The sequence below is a fragment of the Oncorhynchus masou genome, unplaced genomic scaffold (assembly GCF_036934945.1).
Source record: "Oncorhynchus masou masou isolate Uvic2021 unplaced genomic scaffold, UVic_Omas_1.1 unplaced_scaffold_747, whole genome shotgun sequence".
Taxonomy (NCBI): domain Eukaryota; kingdom Metazoa; phylum Chordata; class Actinopteri; order Salmoniformes; family Salmonidae; genus Oncorhynchus; species Oncorhynchus masou.
The window spans coordinates 308,320-335,890 of NW_027013929.1; the positions used below are offsets into that span (position 1 = coordinate 308,320).

General features: G+C 44.9%; 1 protein-coding gene across 1 annotated transcript in view; it reads right to left on the reverse strand.

Annotated features, from left to right (window-relative positions):
* Positions 1-7,860: 7,860 nt before the first annotated feature.
* The window catches only part of LOC135537295 (probable G-protein coupled receptor 19), a 33,235-nt gene continuing 13,524 nt past the window's right edge, over positions 7,861-27,571 (reverse strand). The window contains 2 exon segments of the mRNA XM_064963494.1: positions 7,861-14,689; positions 14,692-15,381. Of these exon segments, the coding sequence (XP_064819566.1) occupies positions 14,048-14,689; positions 14,692-15,351 (1,302 nt within the window). The 5' untranslated portion in view covers positions 15,352-15,381 and the 3' untranslated portion in view covers positions 7,861-14,047.

Genomic DNA, 27,571 nt, shown 5'->3' on the forward strand with positions numbered 1-27,571 from the left:
GCGTTCTGTCTCCTGTAGTGTCCTCTCTACAACGTTCTGTCTCCTGTTGTGTCCTCTCTACAACGTTCTGTCTCCTGTAGTGTCCTCTCTACAACGTTCTGTCTCCTGTAGTGTCCTCTCTACAACGTTCTGTCTCCTGTAGTGTCCTCTCTACAACGTTCTGTCTCCTGTAGTGTCCTCTCTACAGCGTTCTGTCTCCTGTAGTGTCCTCTACAACGTTCTGTCTCCTGTAGTGTCCTCTCTACAACGTTCTGTCTCCTGTAGTGTCCTCTACAACGTTCTGTCTCCTGTAGTGTCCTCTCTACAGCGTTCTGTCTCCTGTAGTGTCCTCTCTACAGCGTTCTGTCTCCTGTAGTGTCCTCTCTACAGCGTTCTGTCTCCTGTAGTGTCCTCTCTACAACGTTCTGTCTCCTGTAGTGTCCTCTCTACAACGTTCTGTCTCCTGTAGTGTCCTCTCTACAACGTTCTGTCTCCTGTAGTGTCCTCTCTACAACGTTCTGTCTCCTGTAGTGTCCTCTCTACAACGTTCTGTCTCCTGTAGTGTCCTCTCTACAACGTTCTGTCTCCTGTAGTGTCCTCTCTACAACGTTCTGTCTCCTGTCGTGTCCTCTCTACAACGTTCTGTCTCCTGTAGTGTCCTCTCTACAGCGTTCTGTCTCCTGTAGTGTCCTCTCTACAACGTTCTGTCTCCTGTAGTGTCCTCTCTACAACGTTCTGTCTCCTGTCATGTCCTCTCTACAACGTTCTGTCTCCTGTAGTGTCCTCTCTACAACGTTCTGTCTCCTGTAGTGTCCTCTCTACAACGTTCTGTCTCCTGTAGTGTCCTCTCTACAACGTTCTGTCTCCTGTAGTGTCCTCTCTACAACGTTCTGTCTCCTGTAGTGTCCTCTCTACAACGTTCTGTCTCCTGTCATGTCCTCTCTACAGCGTTCTGTCTCCTGTAGTGTCCTCTCTACAACGTTCTGTCTCCTGTAGTGTCCTCTCTACAACGTTCTGTCTCCTGTCATGTCCTCTCTACAACGTTCTGTCTCCTGTCATGTCCTCTCTACAACGTTCTGTCTCCTGTAGTGTCCTCTCTACAACGTTCTGTCTCCTGTCATGTCCTCTCTACAGCGTTCTGTCTCCTGTAGTGTCCTCTCTACAACGGTCTGTCTCCTGTCATGTCCTCTCTACAACGTTCTGTCTCCTGTAGTGTCCTCTCTACAACGTTCTGTCTCCTGTAGTGTCCTCTCTACAACGTTCTGTCTCCTGTCATGTCCTCTCTACAACGTTCTGTCTCCTGTAGTGTCCTCTCTACAACGTTCTGTCTCCTGTAGTGTCCTCTCTACAACGTTCTGTCTCCTGTAGTGTCCTCTCTACAACGTTCTGTCTCCTGTAGTGTCCTCTCTACAACAGTCAGTTCTTATATATATCTGAACAACTATCCCATGGGGTAAATTATAACATTTTATTCTGACACAGACTGAGCTGTATATCTCTCTATACAGACTGAGCTGTATATCTCTCTATACAGACTGAGCTGTATATCTCTCTATACAGACTGAGCTGTATATCTCTCTCGGTACAGACTGAGCTGTATAGCTCTCTATACAGACTGAGCTGTATATCTCTCTAGACAGACTGAGCTGTATATCTCTCTATACAGACTGAGCTGTATATCTCTCTGGACAGGCTGAGCTGTATATCTATCTGGACAGACTGAGCTGTATCTCTCTAGACAGACTGAGCTGTATATCTCTCTATACAGACTGAGCTGTATATCTCTCTATACAGACTGAGCTGTATATCTCTCTCTATACAGACTGAGCTGTATATCTCTCTAGACAGACTGAGCTGTATATCTCTCTATACAGACTGAGCTGTATCTCTCTAGACAGACTGAGCTGTATATCTCTCTATACAGACTGAGCTGTATATCTCTCTATACAGCCTGAGCTGTATATCTCTCTATACAGACTGAGCTGTATATCTCTCTATACAGACTGAGCTGTATATCTCTCTATACAGACTGAGCTGTATATCTCTCTATACAGACTGAGCTGTATATCTCTCTATACAGACTGAGCTGTATATCTCTCTATACAGACTGAGCTGTATATCTCTCTATACAGACTGAGCTGTATCTCTCTCTAGACAGACAGCTGTATATCTCTCTATACAGACTGAGCTGTGTATCTCTCTCTCTAGACAGACTGAGCTGTATATCTCTCTCTAGACAGACTGAGCTGTATATCTCTCTCTATACAGACTGAGCTGTATATCTCTCTCTATACAGACTGAGCTGTATATCTCTCTGGACAGACTGAGCTGTATATCTCTCTCTCTAGACAGACTGAGCTGTATATCTCTCTGGACAGACTGAGCTGTGTATCTCTCTAGACAGACTGAGCTGTATATCTCTCTAGACAGACTGAGCTGTATCTCTCTCTGGACAGACTGAGCTGTATATCTCTCTCTAGACAGACTGAGCTGTATCTCTCTAGACAGACTGAACTGTATGTCTCTCTATACAGACTGAGCTGTATATCTCTCTATAGAGACTGAGCTGTATCTCTCTCTCTAGACAGACTGAGCTGTATATCTCTCTAGACAGACTGAGCTGTATCTCTCTCTATACAGACTGAGCTGTATATCTCTCTGGACAGACTGAGCTGTATATCTCTCTCTGGACAGACTGAGCTGTATATCTCTCTATACAGACTGAGCTGTATATCTCTCTATACAGACTGAGCTGTATATCTCTCTAGACAGACTGAGCTGTATCTCTCTCTGGACAGACTGAGCTGTATATCTCTCTCTAGACAGACTGAGCTGTATCTCTCTAGACAGACTGAACTGTATGTCTCTCTATACAGACTGAGCTGTATATCTCTCTATAGAGACTGAGCTGTATATCTCTCTATACAGACTGAGCTGTATCTCTCTCTCTATACAGACTGAGCTGTATGTCTCTCTATACAGACTGAGCTGTATATCTCTCTAGACAGACTGAGTTGTGTATCTCTCTATACAGACTGAGCTGTATATCTCTCTATACAGACTGAGCTGTATATCTCTCTATACAGACTGAGCTGTATATCTCTCTATACAGACTGAGCTGTATATCTCTCTAGACAGACTGAGCTGTATCTCTCTCTCTATACAGACTGAGCTGTATATCTCTCTAGACAGACTGAGCTGTATATCTCTCTATACAGACTGAGCTGTATCTCTCTAGACAGACTGAGCTGTATCTCTCTAGACAGACTGAGCTGTATCTCTCTCTATACAGACTGAGCTGTATATCTCTCTATAGAGACTGAGCTGTATCTCTCTCTCTAGACAGACTGAGCTGTATCTCTCTCTATACAGACTGAGCTGTATATCTCTCTATACAGACTGAGCTGTATATCTCTCTATACAGACTGAGCTGTATATCTCTCTATACAGACTGAGCTGTATCTCTCTCTATACAGACTGAGCTGTATATCTCTCTATAGAGACTGAGCTGTATCTCTCTCTCTAGACAGACTGAGCTGTATCTCTCTCTCTAGACAGACTGAGCTGTATCTCTCTCTATACAGACTGAGCTGTATATCTCTCTATACAGACTGAGCTGTATATCTCTCTATACAGACTGAGCTGTATATCTCTCTATACAGACTGAGCTGTATCTCTCTCTATACAGACTGAGCTGTATATCTCTCTATAGAGACTGAGCTGTATCTCTCTCTCTAGACAGACTGAGCTGTATCTCTCTCTCTAGACAGACTGAGCTGTATCTCTCTCTCTAGACAGACTGAGCTGTATCTCTCTCTATACAGACTGAGCTGTATATCTCTCTATACAGACTGAGCTGTATATCTCTCTATACAGACTGAGCTGTATATCTCTCTATACAGACTGAGCTGTATCTCTCTCTATACAGACTGAGCTGTATATCTCTCTATAGAGACTGAGCTGTATCTCTCTCTCTAGACAGACTGAGCTGTATCTCTCTCTCTAGACAGACTGAGCTGTATCTCTCTCTATACAGACTGAGCTGTATATCTCTCTATACAGACTGAGCTGTATATCTCTCTCTAGACAGACTGAGCTGTATGTCTCTCTATACAGACTGAGCTGTATATCTCTCTGGACAGACTGAGCTGTATGTCTCTCTATACAGACTGAGCTGTATCTCTCTCTCTAGACAGACTGAGCTGTATATCTCTCTATACAGACTGAGCTGTATATCTCTCTCTATACAGACTGAGCTGTATATCTCTCTATACAGACTGAGCTGTATATCTCTCTCTACAGACTGAGCTGTATATCTCTCTATACAGACTGAGCTGTATATCTCTCTATACAGACTGAGCTGTATATCTCTCTATACAGACTGAGCTGTATATCTCTCTCTACAGACTGAGCTGTGTATCTCTCTATAGAGACTGAGCTGTATATCTCTCTCTATACAGACTGAGCTGTATCTCTCTATAGAGACTGAGCTGTGTATCTCTCTCTACAGACTGAGCTGTATCTCTCTATAGAGACTGAGCTGTATATCTCTCTGGACAGACTGAGCTGTGTATCTCTCTATACAGACTGAGCTGTATATCTCTCTCTGGACAGACTGAGCTGTATCTTTCTCTAGACAGACTGAGCTGTATGTCTCTCTATACAGACTGAGCTGTATATCTCTCTAGACAGACTGAGCTGTATATCTCTCTAGACAGACTGAGCTGTATATCTCTCTGGACAGACTGAGCTGTATATCTCTCTAGACAGACTGAGCTGTGTATCTCTGTAGACAGACTGAGCTGTATATCTCTCTGGACAGACTGAGCTGTATATCTCTCTGGACAGACTGAGCTGTATATCTCTCTATACAGACTGAGCTGTATATCTCTCTATACAGACTGAGCTGTATATCTCTCTATACAGACTGAGCTGTATATCTCTCTGGACAGACTGAGCTGTGTATCTCTCTATACAGACTGAGCTGTATATCTCTCTATACAGACTGAGCTGTATATCTCTCTATACAGACTGAGCTGTATGTCTCTCTCTAGACAGACTGAGCTGTATATCTCTCTATACAGACTGAGCTGTATGTCTCTCTATACAGACTGAGCTGTGTATCTCTCTCTCTATACAGACTGAGCTGTATATCTCTCTATAGAGACTGAGCTGTATCTCTCTCTCTATACAGACTGAGCTGTATATCTCTCTAGACAGACTGAGCTGTATATCTCTCTCTATACAGACTGAGCTGTATATCTCTCTCTATACAGACTGAGCTGTGTATCTCTCTATACAGACTGAGCTGTATATCTCTCTAGACAGACTGAGCTGTGTATCTCTCTATACAGACTGAGCTGTATATCTCTCTATACAGACTGAGCTGTATATCTCTCTATACAGACTGAGCTGTATATCTCTCTATACAGACTGAGCTGTATATCTCTCTATACAGACTGAGCTGTATATCTCTCTAGACAGACTGAGCTGTATATCTCTCTATACAGACTGAGCTGTATATCTCTCTATACAGACTGAGCTGTATATCTCTCTAGACACACTGAGCTGTATATCTCTCTAGACAGACTGAGCTGTATATCTCTCTAGACAGACTGAGCTGTATATCTCTCTGGACAGACTGAGATGTATATCTCTCTATACAGACTGAGCTGTATATCTCTCTATACAGACTGAGCTGTATATCTCTCTATACAGACTGAGCTGTATATCTCTCTATACAGACTGAGCTGTATATCTCTCTATACAGACTGAGCTGTGTATCTCTCTATACAGACTGAGCTGTATATCTCTCTATACAGACTGAGCTGTAAATCTCTATATACAGACTGAGCTGTATCTCTCTCTATACAGACTGAGCTGTATATCTCTCTATACAGACTGAGCTGTGTATCTCTCTATACAGACTGAGCTGTATATCTCTATACAGACTGAGCTGTATATCTCTCTATACAGACTGAGCTGTATATCTCTCTATACAGACTGAGCTGTATATCTCTCTATACAGACTGAGCTGTATATCTCTCTATACAGACTGAGCTGTATCTCTCTATACAGACTGAGCTGTATATCTCTCTATACAGACTGAGCTGTATATCTCTCTCTATACAGACTGAGCTGTATATCTCTCTATACAGACTGAGCTGTATATCTCTCTAGACAGATGAGCTGTATATCTCTCTATACAGACTGAGCTGTATATCTCTCTATACAGACTGAGCTGTATATCTCTCTATACAGACTGAGCTGTATATCTCTCTATACAGACTGAGCTGTGTATCTCTCTATACAGACTGAGCTGTATCTCTCTGGACAGACTGAGCTCTATATATCTCTCTCTGGACAGATGAGCAGTATATATCTCTCTCTGGACAGATGAGCTGTATTTATCTCTCTCTGGACAGATGAGCTGTATTTATCTCTCTCTGGACAGATGAGCTGTATATATATATCTCTCTGGACAGATGAGCAGTATATATCTCTCTCTGGACAGATGAGCTGTATATATCTCTCTCTGGACAGATGAGCTGTATTTATCTCTCTCTGGACAGATGAGCTGTATTTATCTCTCTCTGGACAGATGAGCTGTATATATCTCTCTCTGGACAGATGAGCAGTATATATCTCTGGACAGATGAGCTGTATATATCTCTCTCTGGACAAATGAGCTGTATATCTCTCTCTAGACAGATGAGCTGTATATATCTCTCTGGACAGACTGAGCTGTATATCTCTCTGGACAGATGAGCAGTATATATCTCTCTCTGACTGTATCCTTCAAATACAGGCAATAACATTCTGATTCATTTGGCCCTTTTGTATGAGTCACATGTCGCTATACATCTGGGTAAATCTTACAATAGGTCCACATTGTCACTAGTGATGCTGCATTGTGGATACACATTGATGCTTTATTCATTAGGTATTCAGTAGAAAGCAATTAGTATTTACATCACAGTACAGACAGCAGTTTCACACACTAACAGAGACAAACAGAGTGTCTGGCAGGTTAGAGGCTGGGTTTAGTGTCAGGGGTTAGGGGTCAGAGGTTAGGGGTCAGAGGTTAGGGTTCAGAGGTTAGGGTTCATGGGTCAGAGGTTAGGGTTCAGGGTCTGGCAGTGACAGGTGAGAGCAGTCAAGGCCAGTGATGGTGCAGAGCGTTTCAATGAGACTTCTTCATCGCCAGAGGTTAGGGGTCAGAGGTTAGGGGTGAGACTCCTTCATCGCCAACCAATCAGGTCCTCGGTCTGTTGCGTCCATCTGCGTGTGGCTCAGGGGAGCCACCAAAGACTGTCCAGTTAAAGGCCGTCTGTCAGACCAAACACCTCAAGGCTTTAGCCTCCATGAAAATCACAGGGATCACAACAAAACAGCAATAACAACATCACGCGTTATAACAGATGGTACAATGCGTTATAACAGATGGTACAATGCGTTATAACAGATGGTACAGCGCGTTATAACAGATGGTACAGCGCGTTATAACAGATGGTACAGCGCGTTATAACAGATGGTACAGCGCGTTATAACAGATGGTACAGCGCGTTATAACAGATGGTACAGCGCGTTATAACAGATGGTACAGCGTTATAACAGATGGTACAGCTCGTTATAACAGATGGTACAGCAGCGTTATAACAGATGGTACAGCGTTATAACAGATGGTACAGCGTTATAACAGATGGTACAGCAGCGTTATAACAGATGGTACAGCGTTATAACAGATGGTACAGCGTTATAACAGATGGTACAGCGTTATAACAGATGGTACAGCGCGTTATAACAGATGGTACAGCGTTATAACAGATGGTACAGCGTTATAACAGATGGTACAGCGTTATAACAGATGGTACAACGCGTTATAACAGATGGTACAACGCGTTATAACAGATGGTACAACGCGTTATAACAGATGGTACAACGCGTTATAACAGATGGTACAACGCGTTATAACAGATGGTACAACGCGTTATAACAGATGGTACAACGCGTTATAACAGATGGCACAACGCGTTATAACAGATGGTACAACGCGTTATAACAGATGGTACAACGCGTTATAACAGATGGTACAACGCGTTATAACAGATGGTACAACGCGTTATAACAGATGGTACAACGCGTTATAACAGATGGTACAATGCGTTATAACAGATGGAACAACGCGTTATAACAGATGGTACAACGCGTTATAACAGATGGTACAACGCGTTATAACAGATGGTACAACGCGTTATAACAGACGGTACAACGTGTTATAACAGATGGTACAACGTGTTATAACAGATGGTACAGCGTGTTATAACAGATGGTACAATGTGTTATAACAGATGGTACAATGTGTTATAACAGATGGTACAATGTGTTATAGACATATGAGGACCATGTATATAATTATAGGATTATGTTAACAGACTGCTCTACCTGAGAAAACCTCTTCCATTCATACAGTCTTAACTGTCCCCATGTCATGGTCATATCAGAGACATCCTACCACACACATGTAAACAGACAGACAGGGGATTCAGAACCATAGACATGTTAACAGACTGTAGCAGACAGACAGGGGATTCAGAACCATAGACATGTAAACAGACAGACAGGGGATTCAGAACCATAGACATGTTAACAGACTGTAACAGACAGACAGGGGATTCAGAACTATAGACATGTTAACAGACAGACAGGGGATTCAGAACCATAGACATGTTAACAGACTGTAGCAGACAGACAGGGGATTCAGAACCATAGACATGTTAACAGACTGTAGCAGACAGACAGGGGATTCAGAACCATAGACACGTTAACAGACTGTAGCAGACAGACAGGGGATTCAGAACCATAGACACGTTAACAGACTGTAGCAGACAGACAGGGGATTCAGAACCATAGACACGTTAACAGACTGTAGCAGACAGACAGGGGATTCAGAACCATAGACATGTTAACAGACTGTAGCAGACAGACAGGGGATTCAGAACCATAGACATGTTAACAGACTGTAGCAGACAGACAGGGGATTCAGAACCATAGACATGTTAACAGACTGTAGCAGACAGACAGGGGATTCAGAACTATAGACATGTTAACAGACTGTAGCAGACAGACAGGGGATTCAGAGCTATAGACATGTTAACAGACAGACAGGGGATCCAGAACCATAGACATGTTAACAGACTGTAGCAGACAGACAGGGGATTCAGAACTATAGACATGTTAACAGACTGTAGCAGACAGACAGGGGATTCAGAACCATAGACATGTTAACAGACTGTAGCAGACAGACAGGGGATTCAGAACTATAGACATGTTAACAGACAGACAGGGGATTCAGAACTATAGACACGTTAACAGACTGTAGCAGACAGACAGGGGATTCAGAACCATAGACATGTTAACAGACTGTAGCAGACAGACAGGGGATTCAGAACCATAGACATGTTAACAGACTGTAGCAGACAGACAGGGGATTCAGAACCATAGACATGTTAACAGACTGTAGCAGACAGACAGGGGATTCAGAACTATAGACATGTTAACAGACTGTAGCAGACAGACAGGGGATTCAGAGCTATAGACATGTTAACAGACAGACAGGGGATTCAGAACCATAGACATGTTAACAGACAGACAGGGGATCCAGAACTATAGACATGTTAACAGACAGACAGGGGATCCAGAACTATAGACACGTTAACAGACTGTAGCAGACAGACAGGGGATTCAGAACCATAGACATGTTAACAGACAGACAGGGGATTCAGAACTATAGACATGTTAACAGACAGACAGGGGATTCAGAACTATAGACACGTTAACAGACTGTAGCAGACAGACAGGGGATTCAGAACCATAGACATGTTAACAGACTGTAGCAGACAGACAGGGGATTCAGAACCATAGACATGTTAACAGACAGTAGCAGACAGACAGGGGATTCAGAACCATAGACATGTTAACAGACTGTAGCAGACAGACAGGGGATTCAGAACCATAGACATGTTAACAGACTGTAGCAGACAGACAGGGGATTCAGAACCATAGACATGATAGCAGACAGACAGGGGATTCAGAACCATAGACATGTTAACAGACTGTAGCAGACAGACAGGGGATTCAGAACCATAGACATGTTAACAGACTGTAGCAGACAGACAGGGGATTCAGAACCATAGACATGTTAACAGACTGTAGCAGACAGACAGGGGATTCAGAACCATAGACATGATAGCAGACAGACAGGGGATTCAGAACCATAGACATGTTAACAGACTGTAGCAGACAGACAGGGGATTCAGAACCATAGACATGTTAACAGACTGTAGCAGACAGACAGGGGATTCAGAACTATAGACATGTTAACAGACAGACAGGGGATTCAGAACTATAGACATGTTAACAGACTGTAGCAGACAGACAGGGGATTCAGAACTATAGACATGTTAACAGACTGTAGCAGACAGACAGGGGATTCAGAACTATAGACATGTTAACAGACTGTAGCAGACAGACAGGGGATTCAGAACCATAGACATGTTAACAGACAGACAGGGGATTCAGAACTATAGACATGTTAACAGACTGTAGCAGACAGACAGGGGATTCAGAACTATAGACATGTTAACAGACTGTAGCAGACAGACAGGGGATTCAGAACTATAGACATGTTAACAGACTGTAGCAGACAGACAGGGGATTCAGAACTATAGACATGTTAACAGACTGTAGCAGACAGACAGGGGATTCAGAACCATAGACATGTTAACAGACTGTAGCAGACAGACAGGGGATTCAGAACTATAGACATGTTAACAGACAGACAGGGGATTCAGAACTATAGACATGTTAACAGACTGTAGCAGACAGACAGGGGATTCAGAACCATAGACATGTTAACAGACTGTAGCAGACAGACAGGGGATTCAGAACTATAGACATGTTAACAGACTGTAGCAGACAGACAGGGGATTCAGAACTATAGACATGTTAACAGACTGTAGCAGACAGACAGGGGATTCAGAACCATAGACATGTTAACAGACTGTAGCAGACAGACAGGGGATTCAGAACTATAGACATGTTAACAGACTGTAGCAGACAGACAGGGGATTCAGAACTATAGACATGTTAACAGACTGTAGCAGACAGACAGGGGATTCAGAACTATAGACATGTTAACAGACAGACAGGGGATTCAGAACTATAGACACGTTAACAGACTGTAGCAGACAGACAGGGGATTCAGAACCATAGACATGTTAACAGACTGTAGCAGACAGACAGGGGATTCAGAACCATAGACATGTTAACAGACTGTAGCAGACAGACAGGGGATTCAGAACCATAGACATGTTAACAGACTGTAGCAGACAGACAGGGGATTCAGAACTATAGACATGTTAACAGACTGTAGCAGACAGACAGGGGATTCAGAGCTATAGACATGTTAACAGACAGACAGGGGATTCAGAACCATAGACATGTTAACAGACAGACAGGGGATCCAGAACTATAGACATGTTAACAGACAGACAGGGGATCCAGAACTATAGACACGTTAACAGACTGTAGCAGACAGACAGGGGATTCAGAACCATAGACATGTTAACAGACAGACAGGGGATTCAGAACTATAGACATGTTAACAGACAGACAGGGGATTCAGAACTATAGACACGTTAACAGACTGTAGCAGACAGACAGGGGATTCAGAACCATAGACATGTTAACAGACTGTAGCAGACAGACAGGGGATTCAGAACCATAGACATGTTAACAGACAGTAGCAGACAGACAGGGGATTCAGAACCATAGACATGTTAACAGACTGTAGCAGACAGACAGGGGATTCAGAACCATAGACATGTTAACAGACTGTAGCAGACAGACAGGGGATTCAGAACCATAGACATGATAGCAGACAGACAGGGGATTCAGAACCATAGACATGTTAACAGACTGTAGCAGACAGACAGGGGATTCAGAACCATAGACATGTTAACAGACTGTAGCAGACAGACAGGGGATTCAGAACCATAGACATGTTAACAGACTGTAGCAGACAGACAGGGGATTCAGAACCATAGACATGATAGCAGACAGACAGGGGATTCAGAACCATAGACATGTTAACAGACTGTAGCAGACAGACAGGGGATTCAGAACCATAGACATGTTAACAGACTGTAGCAGACAGACAGGGGATTCAGAACTATAGACATGTTAACAGACAGACAGGGGATTCAGAACTATAGACATGTTAACAGACTGTAGCAGACAGACAGGGGATTCAGAACTATAGACATGTTAACAGACTGTAGCAGACAGACAGGGGATTCAGAACTATAGACATGTTAACAGACTGTAGCAGACAGACAGGGGATTCAGAACCATAGACATGTTAACAGACAGACAGGGGATTCAGAACTATAGACATGTTAACAGACTGTAGCAGACAGACAGGGGATTCAGAACTATAGACATGTTAACAGACTGTAGCAGACAGACAGGGGATTCAGAACTATAGACATGTTAACAGACTGTAGCAGACAGACAGGGGATTCAGAACTATAGACATGTTAACAGACTGTAGCAGACAGACAGGGGATTCAGAACCATAGACATGTTAACAGACTGTAGCAGACAGACAGGGGATTCAGAACTATAGACATGTTAACAGACAGACAGGGGATTCAGAACTATAGACATGTTAACAGACTGTAGCAGACAGACAGGGGATTCAGAACCATAGACATGTTAACAGACTGTAGCAGACAGACAGGGGATTCAGAACTATAGACATGTTAACAGACTGTAGCAGACAGACAGGGGATTCAGAACTATAGACATGTTAACAGACTGTAGCAGACAGACAGGGGATTCAGAACCATAGACATGTTAACAGACTGTAGCAGACAGACAGGGGATTCAGAACTATAGACATGTTAACAGACTGTAGCAGACAGACAGGGGATTCAGAACTATAGACATGTTAACAGACTGTAGCAGACAGACAGGGGATTCAGAACCATAGACATGTTAACAGACAGACAGGGGATTCAGAACCATAGACATGTTAACAGACAGACAGGGGATTCAGAACTATAGACATGTTAACAGACTGTAGCAGACAGACAGGGGATTCAGAACCATAGACATGTTAACAGACTGTAGCAGACAGACAGGGGATTCAGAACCATAGACATGTTAACAGACTGTAGCAGACAGACAGGGGATTCAGAACTATAGACATGTTAACAGACTGTAGCAGACAGACAGGGGATTCAGAACCATAGACATGTTAACAGACTGTAGCAGACAGACAGGGGATTCAGAACTATAGACATGTTAACAGACTGTAGCAGACAGACAGGGGATTCAGAACTATAGACATGTTAACAGACTGTAGCAGACAGACAGGGGATTCAGAACTATAGACATGTTAACAGACTGTAGCAGACAGACAGGGGATTCAGAACCATAGACATGCTAACAGACTGTAGCAGACAGACAGGGGATTCAGAACCATAGACATGTTAACAGACTGTAGCAGACAGACAGGGGATTCAGAACCATAGACATGTTAACAGACTGTAGCAGACAGACAGGGGATTCAGAACCATAGACATGTTAACAGACTGTAGCAGACAGACAGGGGATTCAGAACTATAGACATGTTAACAGACAGACAGGGGATCCAGAACTATAGACATGTTAACAGACTGTAGCAGACAGATGTGGAATCCAGCTGCTGATTCAACCCAATGTGAACACCTTCCCTCTCTCTGGAAGTCAGCGTCAGGTCTCATCTGTTCCACTAAAGACGGTGTTTCAGCACCCCAGATACTGTCCTCTACAACGATACACATCATCCTCAGAAATGAAGCGCCGATAGTTAAACCTTGTCTCCCTCCCCTCTCGTCAGACGAAGGTTGTTGGGAGGTTTGGCTCTGATTGATAGTTAAACCCTGTCTCCCTCCCGTCAGACGAAGGTTGTTGGGAGGTTTGGCTCTGATTGAGAGTTAAACCCTGTCTTCCTCCCCTCTCGTCAGACGAAGGTGTTGGGAGGGTTGGCTCTGATTGGCCAGGCCAGCTTCTTCTCCTTGGCCTCGCGGTCAAACGTGTCGTAGACGGAGTCTTTGGTGAGCGTCGTCTTGGTCGCCACGGGGATATCCACCACGCCCACGTAGTTACTCTTGGCCATGCGGGAGCTGGCGGTGATGGTGTAGGCGTTGCTACGGTAACACTTCATAGAGGACGTGCAGAAGGTCTCCCTCATGCCGCGTCTGAAGTTAGCGTTGTAGACGGAATAGAGCGAGGGTTTCGAGGCGGCGGAGCTGAACGACACCCAGACCACACAGCAGAACACCAGAGCCCCCTGTCTGCTGGGGCCCGGGGCCTCGCTAGGGTGCCACACCTGGACCACGTAGAAGGGAGTCCAGGTGAGGAGGAACACCACGTTCAGCATGAGAAACATCTTGATGGTCTTCACTTTAGTCCTGGGGACGATGTTCATGGTTCTCCTGACCGTGTGCCCATCGGCGCCGATCCTCCAGATGTAGTGGACCACACGCTGGTAGAACCACACGATGAGGACAGCTGGGACCAGGAACCCCAGGAGCAGGTGGACGGAACCGTACAGAACGCCATCCCAGCTTCCCGCCGGCAGGAAGAAGTCACAGTGCCCTCCCCCGTCCCCGCCGCCGCCTCCGAGCCGTAGAAGAAAAGACAGGGAGAGAAAGCGGCGTCCAACATCCAGGAGGCCAGGATCATCCTCTTCGCTTTCTCCCTGGACACCTTGAAGCTCAGTGGGTACACGATGGTGTAGAACCGGTCCACACAGATGGACAGCAGAACATACACCTGGACACCAGGACACAGGTGCTGCAGGTAACGAACAGCCTTACAGGCAGCAGCGCTGAGAGGCCAGCCCCCGCAGGTCACCTGGAGGAGGATGAAGGGAGCACAGCCCAGCGACAGCAACAGGTCGGCACAGGCCATGGACACCACAAAGTAGTTCGTAGTGGACTGACTCCTTCTGCTACGGTGGATCACTACACACACTAGAACATTACCCAGGATGGACACCAACCACAGGAGACTGAACACCAGCCCCAGAACAGCCACCTCCGCTGAGGTGAGTTCATACCACACCTGGGTGGTGTTCTGGAGGCCGGAGGGGGAAGAGGAGGAGGAGGAAGAGGAGAGGGCGTCGTGGTTCCAGATGGAGGGTGTCGCTGAACTGGTGTTGCCCCTGTCTGAGAGGTTAAAGGTCATGGGGAGGGTAAAGGAGGGGGAGAGGAGGGGCAGGAGGGAGGGCTTGATGCTGTCTGTTGATTGGGCGTAGACCATGCCGCTACCGGGAACAGCACCACAGGAGAGCTGCAGAGACAAACACACAAACAAGATGTTGTGAGATGGAGAAGACTTGCTAAACGGTAGATGATAAATAATAGCATCTGCATTGTATATGATATATACCTGTTGTATATGATATATATCTGTTGTATATGATATATACCTGTCGTATATGATATATACCTGTCGTATATGATATACACCTGTCGTATATGATATACACCTGTCGTATATGATATACACCTGTCGTATATGATATACACCTGTCGTATATGATATACACCTGTCGTATATGATATATACCAGTTGTATATGATATACACCTGTCGTATATGATATATACCTGTCGTATATGATATATACCTGTCGTATATGATATATATCTGTCGTATATGATATATATCTGTCGTATATGATATATATCTGTCGTATATGATATACACCTGTCGTATATGATATACACCTGTCGTATATGATATACACCTGTCGTATATGATATACACCTGTCGTATATGATATACACCTGTCGTATATGATATACACCTGTCGTATATGATATACACCTGTCGTATATGATATACACCTGTCGTATATGATATACACCTGTCGTATATGATATATACCAGTTGTATATGATATATACCAGTTGTATATGATATACACCTGTTGTATGTGATATATACCTGTCGTATATGATATACACCTGTCGTACATGATATACACCTGTCGTATATGATATATACCAGTTGTATGTGATATATACCTGTTGTATGTGATATATACCTGTCGTATATGATATACACCTGTCGTACATGATATACACCTGTCGTATATGATATATACCAGTTGTATATGATATACACCTGTTGTATGTGATATATACCTGTCGTATATGATATACACCTGTCGTACATGATATACACCTGTCGTATATGATATATACCAGTTGTATGTGATATATACCTGTTGTATGTGATATATACCTGTCGTATATGATATACACCTGTCGTACATGATATACACCTGTCGTATATGATATATACCAGTTGTATATGATATACACCTGTTGTATGTGATATATACCTGTCGTATATGATATACACCTGTCGTACATGATATACACCTGTCGTATATGATATATACCAGTTGTATGTGATATATACCTGTCGTATATGATATACACCTGTCGTACATGATATACACCTGTCGTATATGATATATACCAGTTGTATGTGATATATACCTGTTGTATGTGATATATACCTGTTGTATGTGATATATACCTGTCGTATATGATATACACCTGTCGTATATGATATACACCTGTCGTATATGATATACACCTGTCGTATATGATATACACCTGTCGTACATGATATACACCTGTCGTATATGATATATACCTGTCGTACATGATATACACCTGTCGTATATGATATATACCTGTCGTACATGATATACACCTGTCGTATATGATATATACCTGTCGTACATGATATACACCTGTCGTATATGATATACACCTGTCGTACATGATATACACCTGTCGTATATGATATACACCTGTCGTACATGATATACACCTGTTGTATATGATATACACCTGTTGTATATGATATACACCTGTATGGAAGAGGACGTTCATGAAAATAAGACCCCTTCAGAAAGGATTCACACCCCGGGACTTTTTACACATTTTGTTATGAATTAAACATTTGATTAAAATGGATGAAATCCAGATTTGTGTCACTGGCCTACACACAATACCCCATAATGTCAATTCAAAATGAAAAGCTGAAATGTATTGAGTCAATAAGTATTCAACCTCTTTGTCATGTCAAGGAGCCTAAATACGTTCAGGAGTCAAAATGTTGCTTAACAAGTCACATAATAAATTGCATGGACTCACTCTGTGTTCAATGATAGTGTTCAACATGATTTATTAATTATTTTATTTAACTAACCAGTTAAGTACACATTGTTATTTTCAATGATGGCCTACTGGGGAACAGGGGGTTAACTGCCTTGTTCAGGGGAACAGTGGGTTAACTGCCTTGTTCAGGGGAACAGTGGGTTAACTGCCTTGTTCAGGGGAACAGTGGGTTAACTGCCTTGTTCAGGGGAACAGTGGGTTAACTGCCTTGTTCAGGGGAACAGTGGGTTAACTGCCTTGTTCAGGGGAACAGGGGGTTAACTGCCTTGTTCAGGGGAACAGTGGGTTAACTGCCTTGTTCAGGGGAACAGGGGGTTAACTGCCTTGTTCAGGGGAACAGTGGGTTAACTGCCTTGTTCAGGGGAACAGGGGGTTAACTGCCTTGTTCAGGGGAACAGTGGGTTAACTGCCTTGTTCAGGGGAACAGTGGGTTAACTGCCTTGTTCAGGAGAACAGTGGGTTAACTGCCTTGTTCAGGGGAACAGGGGGTTAACTGCCTTGTTCAGGGGAACAGGGGGTTAACTGCCTTGTTCAGGGGAACAGTGGGTTAACTGCCTTGTTCAGGGGAACAGTGGGTTAACTGCCTTGTTCAGGGGAACAGGGGGTTAACTGCCTTGTTCAGGGGAACAGTGGGTTAACTGCCTTGTTCAGGGGAACAGTGGGTTAACTGCCTTGTTCAGGGGAACAGTGGGTTAACTGCCTTGTTCAGGGGAACAGTGGGTTAACTGCCTTGTTCAGGGGAACAGTGGGTTAACTGCCTTGTTCAGGGGAACAGTGGGTTAACTGCCTTGTTCAGGGGAACGGTGGGTTAACTGCCTTGTTCAGGGGAACAGTGGGTTAACTGCCTTGTTCAGGGGAACAGTGGGTTAACTGCCTTGTTCAGGGGCAGAACGACAGATTTCTACCTTATCAGCTCGGGAATTCGATCTTGCAACCTTTCAGTTACTAGTCCAACGCTCTAACCACTAGGCTATCTGCTGGTTACTAGTCCAACGCTCTAACCACTAGGCTATCTGCTGGTTACTAGTCCAACGCTCCAACCACTAGGCTATCTGCTGGTTACTAGTCCAACGCTCTAACCACTAGGCTACCTGCTGGTTACTAGTCCAACGCTCTAACCACTAGGCTACCTGCTGGTTACTAGTCCAACGCTCTAACCACTAGGCTATCTGCTGGTTACTAGTCCAACGCTCTAACCACTAGGCTATCTGCTGGTTACTAGTCCAACGCTCTAACCACTAGGCTACCTGCTGGTTACTAGTCCAACGCTCTAACCACTAGGCTACCTGCTGGTTACTAGTCCAACGCTCTAACCACTAGGCTACCTGCTGGTTACTAGTCCAACGCTCTAACCACTAGGCTACCTGCTGGTTACTAGGCCAACGCTCTAACCACTAGGTTACCCTGCTGGTTACTAGTCCAACGCTCTAACCACTAGGCTACCTGCTGGTTACTAGTCCAACGCTCTAACCACTAGGCTATCTGCTGGTTACTAGTCCAACGCTCTAACCACTAGGCTATCTGCTGGTTACTAGTCCAACGCTCTAACTACTAGGCTACCTGCTGGTTACTAGTCCAACGCTCTAACCACTAGGCTACCTGCTGGTTACTAGTCCAACGCTCTAACCACTAGGCTACCTGCTGGTTACTAGTCCAACGCTCTAACTACTAGGCTACCTGCTGGTTACAAGTCCAACGCTCTAACCACTAGGCTACCTGCTGGTTACTAGTCCAATGCTCTCATCACTAGGCTACCTGCTGGTTACTAGTCCAACGCTCTAACCACTAGGCTACCTGCCTCCCCATGATTTATGAATGACTAGCTCTTCTCTGTACCCCCACACGTACAATTATCTGTAAGGTCCCTCAGATGGTGTGTCAACACACTCAGACTACAAAATACTACTAATAATAATATTGTTTTATTGTCACATACACCAGAAAGGTGCAGTGAACTGTGTTGTTTTACAAGGTCAGCCGTCGGAGTGCGGCGCTCCTGGAGAAAATGAGGGTGAAGTGCCTTGCTCAAGGGCACAGATACAGACGTCCTTCTTAACTCAGGAAACCGCTCAACATGAGGCCAATGGTGACTTTAAAACAGTTACAGAGTTTAATGGCTGTGATAGAACGGAGGATGGATCAACAACATGGCAGTTACTCCACAATACTAATCTAAATGACAGAGTGAAAAGAAGGAAGCCTGTCCAGAATAACAAATATTCTAAAACATCCTTCTTGTTGCAATAAGGAACTAAAGTAAAACTGAAAAATGTTTGTCGAAGAAATTAACTTTATGTGCTGGATACAAAGTGTTAGGTTCGGGGCAAATCCACTGAGGACCAGTCTTCATATTGTCCAGCATGGTGGTGGCTGCATCATGTTATGGGTATTCCTATCATTGGCAAGGACTAGGGAGTTTATGTTTAAGGATAAAATTAAACGGAATAGAGCTAAGCACAGGTAAACTCCGAGGAAAACCTGGTTCAGTCTGCTTTCCACCAGACACTGGGAGATGAATTCACCTTTCAGCAGAACAATAACTAAAACACAAGGCCAGATCTACACTGGAGATGCTTACCAACGACCTAAAACACAAGGCCAGATCTACACTGGAGATGCTTACCAACGACCTAAAACACAAGGCCAGATCTACACTGGAGTTGCTTACCAACGACCTAAAACACAAGGCCAGATCTACACTGGAGTTGCTTACCAACGACCTAAAACACAAGGCCAGATCTACACTGGAGCTGCTTACCAACGACCTAAAACACAAGGCCAGATCTACACTGGAGTTGCTTACCAATTAGACAGTGAATGTTCCTGAGGGGCCTGGTTACCGTTTTGACTTAAATCGGCTTGAAAATCTATGGCAAGACTTGGAAATGGCTGTCAACAACCAATGTTCAACAACCAACTTGACAGAGCTTGAAGAATTTTAAAAAGAATAATGTGCAAAATATTGTCCAAACCAGAAGTAGAAAGCTTTTAGATTTACCCAGAAAGACTCACAGCTGTAATCACTGCCCAAGGTGGTTCTAACATGTATTGACTCAGGGACTTACCCAGAAAGACTCACAGCTGTAATCACTGCCCAAGGTGGTTCTAACATGTATTGACTCAGGGACTTACCCAGAAAGACTCACAGCTGTAATCACTGCCCAAGGTGGTTCTAACATGTATTGACTCAGGGACTTACCCAGAAAGACTCACAGCTGTAATCACTGCCCAAGGTGGTTCTAACATGTATTGACTCAGGGACTTACCCAGAAAGACTCACAGCTGTATCACTGCCCAAGGTGGTTCTAACATGTATTGACTCAGGGACTTACCCAGAAAGACTCACAGCTGTATCACTGCCCAAGGTGGTTCTAACATGTATTGACTCAGGGACTTACCCAGAAAGACTCACAGCTGTATCACTGCCCAAGGTGGTTCTAACATGTATTGACTCAGGGACTTACCCAGAAAGACTCACAGCTGTAATCATTGCCCAAGGTTGTTCTAACATGTATTGACTCAGGGACTTACCCAGAAAGACTCACAGCTGTAATCACTGCCCAAGGTGGTTCTAACATGTATTGACTCAGGGACTTACCCAGAAAGACTCACAGCTGAAATCACTGCCCAAGGTGGTTCTAACATGTATTGACTCAGGGACTTACCCAGAAAGACTCACAGCTGTAATCACTGCCCAAGGTGGTTCTAACATGTATTGACTCAGGGTCTTACCCAGAAAGACTCACAGCTGTATCACTGCCCAAGGTGCTACTAACATGTATTGACTCAGGGACTTACCCAGAAAGACTCACAGCTGTATCACTGCCCAAGGTGGTTCTAACATGTATTGACTCAGGGACTTACCCAGAAAGACTCTCAGCTGTATCACTGCCCAAGGTGGTTCTAACATGTATTGACTCAGGGGTGTGAATACTTATGTACATTTCAATACATGTGAAAATATTTCAAAAAACACATGTTCACTTTGTCATTATTGTGTGTAGATGTGTGAGAAAAGACATCTATTGAATCCATTTAGAATTTAGGCGGTAACAGCAAAATGTGGAATAAGTCAAGGGATCTGAATACTTTCTGAAAGCTCTGTAACTCATCTTCTCAGAGGATATTCTAACCTGAGGAGAGACCAGTCCTGAGGAGAGATCAGTCCTATTCTAACCTGAGGAGAGATCAGTCCTATTCAAACCCGAGGAGAGATCAGTCCTATTCTAACCTGAGGAGAGATCAGTCCTATTCTAACCTGAGGAGAGATCAGTCCTATTCTAACCTGAGGAGAGATCAGTCCTGAGGAGAGATCAGTCCTATTCTAACCTGAGGAGAGATCAGTCCTATTCTAACCCGAGGAGAGATCAGTCCTATTCTAACCTGAGGAGAGATCAGTCATATTCTAACCTGAGGAGACATCAGTCCTGGGGAGAGATCAGTCCTGAGGAGAGATCAGTCCTGGGGAGAGATCAGTCCTATTCTACTCTGAGGAGAGATCAGTCCTATTCTAACCTGAGGAGAGATCAGTCCTGTTCTAACCTGAGGAGAGATCAGTCCTGAGGAGAGATCAGTCCTATTCTAACCTGAGGAGAGATCAGTCCTATTCTAACCTGAGGAGAGATCAGTCCTGAGGAGAGATCAGTCCTATCCTAACCTGAGGAGAGATCAGTCCTATTCTAACCTGAGGAGAGATCAGTCCTATTCAACCTGAGGAGAGATCAGTCCTATTCTAACCTGAGGAGAGATCAGTCCTACTCTAACCTGAGGAGAGATCAGTCCTATTCAACCTGAGGAGAGATCAGTCCTATTCAACCTGAGGAGAGATCAGTTCTGAGGAGAGATCCGTCCTGAGGAGAGATCAGTCCTGAGGAGAGATCAGTCCTATCCTAACCTGAGGAGAGATCAGTCCTATTCAAACCCGAGGAGAGATCAATCCTGAGGAGAGATCAGTCCTATTCTAACCCGAGGAGAGATCAGTCCTATTCTAACCTGAGGAGAGATCAGACCTGAGGAGAGATCAGTCCTATTCCAACCTGAGGAGATATCAGTCCTGAGGAGAGATCAGTCCTATTCTAACCTGAGGAGAGATCAGACCTGAGGAGAGATCAGTCCTATTCCAACCTGAGGAGATATCAGTCCTGAGGAGAGATCAGTCCTATTCTAACCTGAGGAGAGATCAATCCTGAGGAAAGATCAGTCCTATTCTAACCTGAGGAGAGATCAGTCCTATTCTAACCCGAGGAGAGATCAGTCCTGAGGAGAGATCAGTCCTATTCTAACCTGAGGAGAGATCAGACCTGAGGAGAGATCAGTCCTATTCAAACCCGAGGAGAGATCCATCCTGAGGAGAGATCAGTCCTATTCTAACCTGAGGAGAGATCAATCCTGAGGAAAGATCAGTCCTATTCTAACCTGAGGAGAGATCAATCCTGAGGAGAGATCAGTCCTATTCTAACCTGAGGAGAGATCAGTCCAGAGGAGAGATCAGTCCTATTCTAACCTGAGGAGAGATCCGTACTGAGGAGAGATCAGTCCTATTCTAACCCGAGGAGAGATCAATCCTGAGGAGAGATCAGTCCTATTCTAACCCAAGGAGAGATCAGTCCTATTCTAACCCGAGGAGAGATCAGTCCTGGGGAGAGATCAGTCCTATTCTAACCTGAGGAGAGATCAGTCCTATTCTAACCTGAGGAGAGATCAGTCCTGAGGAGAGATCAGTCCTATTCTAACCTGAGGAGAGATCAGTCCAGAGGAGAGATCAGTCCTATTCTAACCTGAGGAGAGATCAGTCCTGAGGAGAGATCAGTCCTATTCTAACCTGAGGAGAGATCAGTCCTATCCTAACCTGAGAGGAGAGATCAGTCCTATTCTAACCTGAGGAGAGATCAGTCCTATTCTAACCTGAGGAGAGATCAGTCCTGAGGAGATATCAGTCCTATTCTAACCCGAGGAGAGATCAGTTCTGAGGAGAGATCAGTTCTGAGGAGAGACCAGTCCTATTCTAACCTGAGGAGAGATCAGTCCTATTCTATCCTGAGGAGAGATCAGTCCTATTCTAACCTGAGGAGAGATCAGACCTGAGGAGAGATCAGTCCTATTCTAACCTGATGAGAGATCAGTCCTGAGGAGAGATCAGTCCTATTCTAACCAGAGGAAAGATCAGTCCTGAGGAGAGATCAGCTGTGAAGAGAGATCAATCCTATTCTAACCTGAGGAGAGATCAGTCCTGGGGAGAGATCAGTCCTATTCTAACCAGAGGAGAGATCAGTCCTATTCTAACCTGAGGAGAGATCAGTCCTATTCTAACCTGAGGAGAGATCAGTCCTGAGGAGAGATCAGTCCTATTCTAACCTGAGGAGAGATCCATCCTGAGGAGAGATCAGTCCTATTCTAACCTGAGGAGAGATCAGTTCTATTCTAACCTGAGGAGAGATCAGTCCTATTCTAACCTGAGGAGAGATCAGTCCTGAGGAGAGATCAGTCCTATTCTAACCTGAGGAGAGATCAGTCCTGAGGAGAGATCAGTCCTATTCCAACCTGAGGAGATATCAGTCCTGAGGAGAGATCAGTCCTATTCTAACCTGAGGAGAGATCAGTCCAGAGGAGAGATCAGTCCTATTCTAACCTGAGGAGAGATCAGACCTGAGGAGAGATCAGTCCTATTCTAACCTGATGAGAGATCAGTCCTGAAGAGAGATCAGTCCTATTCTAACCAGAGGAAAGATCAGTCCTGAGGAGAGATCAGCTGTGAAGAGAGATCAATCCTATTCTAACCTGAGGAGAGATCAGTCCTGGGGAGAGATCAGTCCTATTCTAACCAGAGGAGAGATCAGTCCTATTCTAACCTGAGGAGAGATCAGTCCTATTCTAACCTGAGGAGAGATCAGTCCTGAGGAGAGATCAGTCCTATTCTAACCTGAGGAGAGATCCATCCTGAGGAGAGATCAGTCCTATTCTAACCTGAGGAGAGATCAGTTCTATTCTAACCTGAGGAGAGATCAGTCCTATTCTAACCTGAGGAGAGATCAGTCCTGAGGAGAGATCAGTCCTATTCTAACCTGAGGAGAGATCAGTCCTGAGGAGAGATCAGTCCTATTCCAACCTGAGGAGATATCAGTCCTGAGGAGAGATCAGTCCTATCCTAACCTGAGGAGAGATCAGACCTGAGGAGAGATCAGTCCTATTCCAACCTGAGGAGATATCAGTCCTGAGGAGAGATCAGTCCTATTCTAACCTGAGGAAAGATCAGTCCTATTCTAACCCGAGGAGAGATCAGACCTGAGGAGAGATCAGTCCTATTCTAACCTGAGGAGAGATCAGTCCTGAGGAGAGATCAGTCCTATTCCAACCTGAGGAGATATCAGTCCTGAGGAGAGATCAGTCCTATTCTAACCTGAGGAGAGATCAGTCCAGAGGAGAGATCAGTCCTATTCTAACCTGAGGAGAGATCAGTCCTGAGGAGAGATCAGTCCTATTCTAACCTGAGGAGAGATCAGTCCTATCCTAACCTGAGAGGAGAGATCAGTCCTATTCTAACCTGAGGAGAGATCAGTCCTATTCTAACCTGAGGAGAGATCAGTCCTGAGGAGATATCAGTCCTATTCTAACCCGAGGAGAGATCAGTTCTGAGGAGAGATCAGTTCTGAGGAGAGACCAGTCCTATTCTAACCTGAGGAGAGATCAGTCCTATTCTATCCTGAGGAGAGATCAGTCCTATTCTAACCTGAGGAGAGATCAGACCTGAGGAGAGATCAGTCCTATTCTAACCTGATGAGAGATCAGTCCTGAGGAGAGATCAGTCCTATTCTAACCAGAGGAAAGATCAGTCCTGAGGAGAGATCAGCTGTGAAGAGAGATCAATCCTATTCTAACCTGAGGAGAGATCAGTCCTGGGGAGAGATCAGTCCTATTCTAACCAGAGGAGAGATCAGTCCTATTCTAACCTGAGGAGAGATCAGTCCTATTCTAACCTGAGGAGAGATCAGTCCTGAGGAGAGATCAGTCCTATTCTAACCTGAGGAGAGATCCATCCTGAGGAGAGATCAGTCCTATTCTAACCTGAGGAGAGATCAGTTCTATTCTAACCTGAGGAGAGATCAGTCCTATTCTAACCTGAGGAGAGATCAGTCCTGAGGAGAGATCAGTCCTATTCTAACCTGAGGAGAGATCAGTCCTGAGGAGAGATCAGTCCTATTCCAACCTGAGGAGATATCAGTCCTGAGGAGAGATCAGTCCTATTCTAACCTGAGGAGAGATCAGTCCTGAGGAGAGATCAGTCCTATTCCAACCTGAGGAGATATCAGTCCTGAGGAGAGATCAGTCCTATTCTAACCTGAGGAAAGATCAGTCCTATTCTAACCTGAGGAGAGATCAGACCTGAGGAGAGATCAGTCCTATCCTAACCTGAGGAGAGATCAGACCTGAGGAGAGATCAGTCCTATCCTAACCTGAGGAGAGATCAGACCTGAGGAGAGATCAGTCCTATTCTAACCTGAGGAGAGATCAGTCCTGAGGAGAGATCAGTCCTATTCTAACCTGAGGAGAGATCAGTCCCGAGGAGAGATCAGTTCTATTCTAACCTGAGGAGAGATCAGTCCTGAGGAGAGATCAGTCCTATTCTAACCTGAGGAGAGATCAGTCCTATTCAAACCCGAGGAGAGATCAGTCCTATTCTAACCTGAGGAGAGATCAGTCCTATTCTAACCTGAGGAGAGATCAGTCCTGAGGAGAGATCAGTCCTATTCTAACCTGAGGAGAGATCAGTCCAGAGGAGAGATCAGTCCTATTCTAACCTGAGGAGAGATCAGTCCTGAGGAGAGATCAGTCCTATTCTAACCTGAGGAGAGATCAGTCCTATTCTAACCTGAGGAGACATCAGTCCTGAGGAGAGATCAGTCCTGAGGAGAGATCAGTCCTGAGGAGAGATCAGTCCTGAACTGATCTGAGCATAACTGTGAGATGCTTTGTGTGTGTGTGTGTGTGTGTGTGTGTGTGTGTGTGTGTGTGTGTGTGTGTGTGTGTGTGTGTGTGTGTGTGTGTGTGTGTGTGTGTGTGTGTGTGTGTGTGTGTGTGTCTCTCTCTCTCCTTGGAAAGATCAACATGTGTTTGTACCCAGAGGAAACTGAATCAGCAAGGCCAGCTCCTTATATTTCATAATGGTGAGGAGGAACATAGTCCCTGAAGGAGGAACCTGTGTTGAGGGGGTGATAGAGGACCTGTGTTGAGGGGATGGCTTAATGGGTGATAGAGGCCCTGTGTTGAGGGGGTGGCTTAATGGTTTAATGGGTGATAGAAGAACTGTGTTGAGGGGGTGGCTTAATGGGTGATAAGGGACCTGTGTTGAGGGGTGGCTTAATGGGTGATAGAGGACCTGTGTTGAGGGGTGGCTTAATGGGTGATAGAGGACCTGTGTTGAGGGGGTGGCTTAATGGGTGATAGAGGACCTGTGTTGAGGGGGTGGCTTAATGGGTGATAGAGGACCTGTGTTGAGGGGGTGGCTTAATGGGTGATAGAGGAACTGTGTTGAGGGGTGGCTTAATGGGTGATAGAGGAACTGTGTTGAGGGGTGGCTTAATGGGTGATAGAGGAACTGTGTTGAGGGGGTGATAGAGGACCTGTGTTGAGGGGGTGGCTTAATGGGTGATAGAGGACCTGTGTTGAGGGGGTGGCTTAATGGGTGATAGAGGACCTGTGTTGAGGGGGTGATAGAGGACCTGTGTTGAGGGGGTGGCTTAATGGGTGATAGAAGAACTGTGTTGAGGGGGTGGCTTAATGGGTGATAGAAGAACTGTGTTGAGGGGGTGGCTTAATGGGTGATAGAAGAACTGTGTTGAGGGGGTGGCTTAATGGGTGATAGAGGACCTGTGTTGAGGGGGTGATAGAGGACCTGTGTTGAGGGGGTGGCTTAATGGGTGATAGAGGACCTGTGTTGAGGGGGTGGCTTAATGGGTGATAGAGGACCTGTGTTGAGGGGTGGCTTAATGGGTGATAGAGGACCTGTGTTGAGGGGGTGATAGAGGACCTGTGTTGAGGGGGTGGCTTAATGGGTGATAGAGGACCTGTGTTGAGGGGGTGGCTTAATGGGTGATAGAGGACCTGTGTTGAGGGGGTGATAGAGGACCTGTGTTGAGGGGTGGCTTAATGGGTGATAGAGGACCTGTGTTGAGGGGGTGATAGAGGACCTGTGTTGAGGGGGTGGCTTAATGGGTGATAGAGGACCTGTGTTGAGGGGGTGATAGAGGACCTGTGTTGAGGGGGTGATAGAGGACCTGTGTTGAG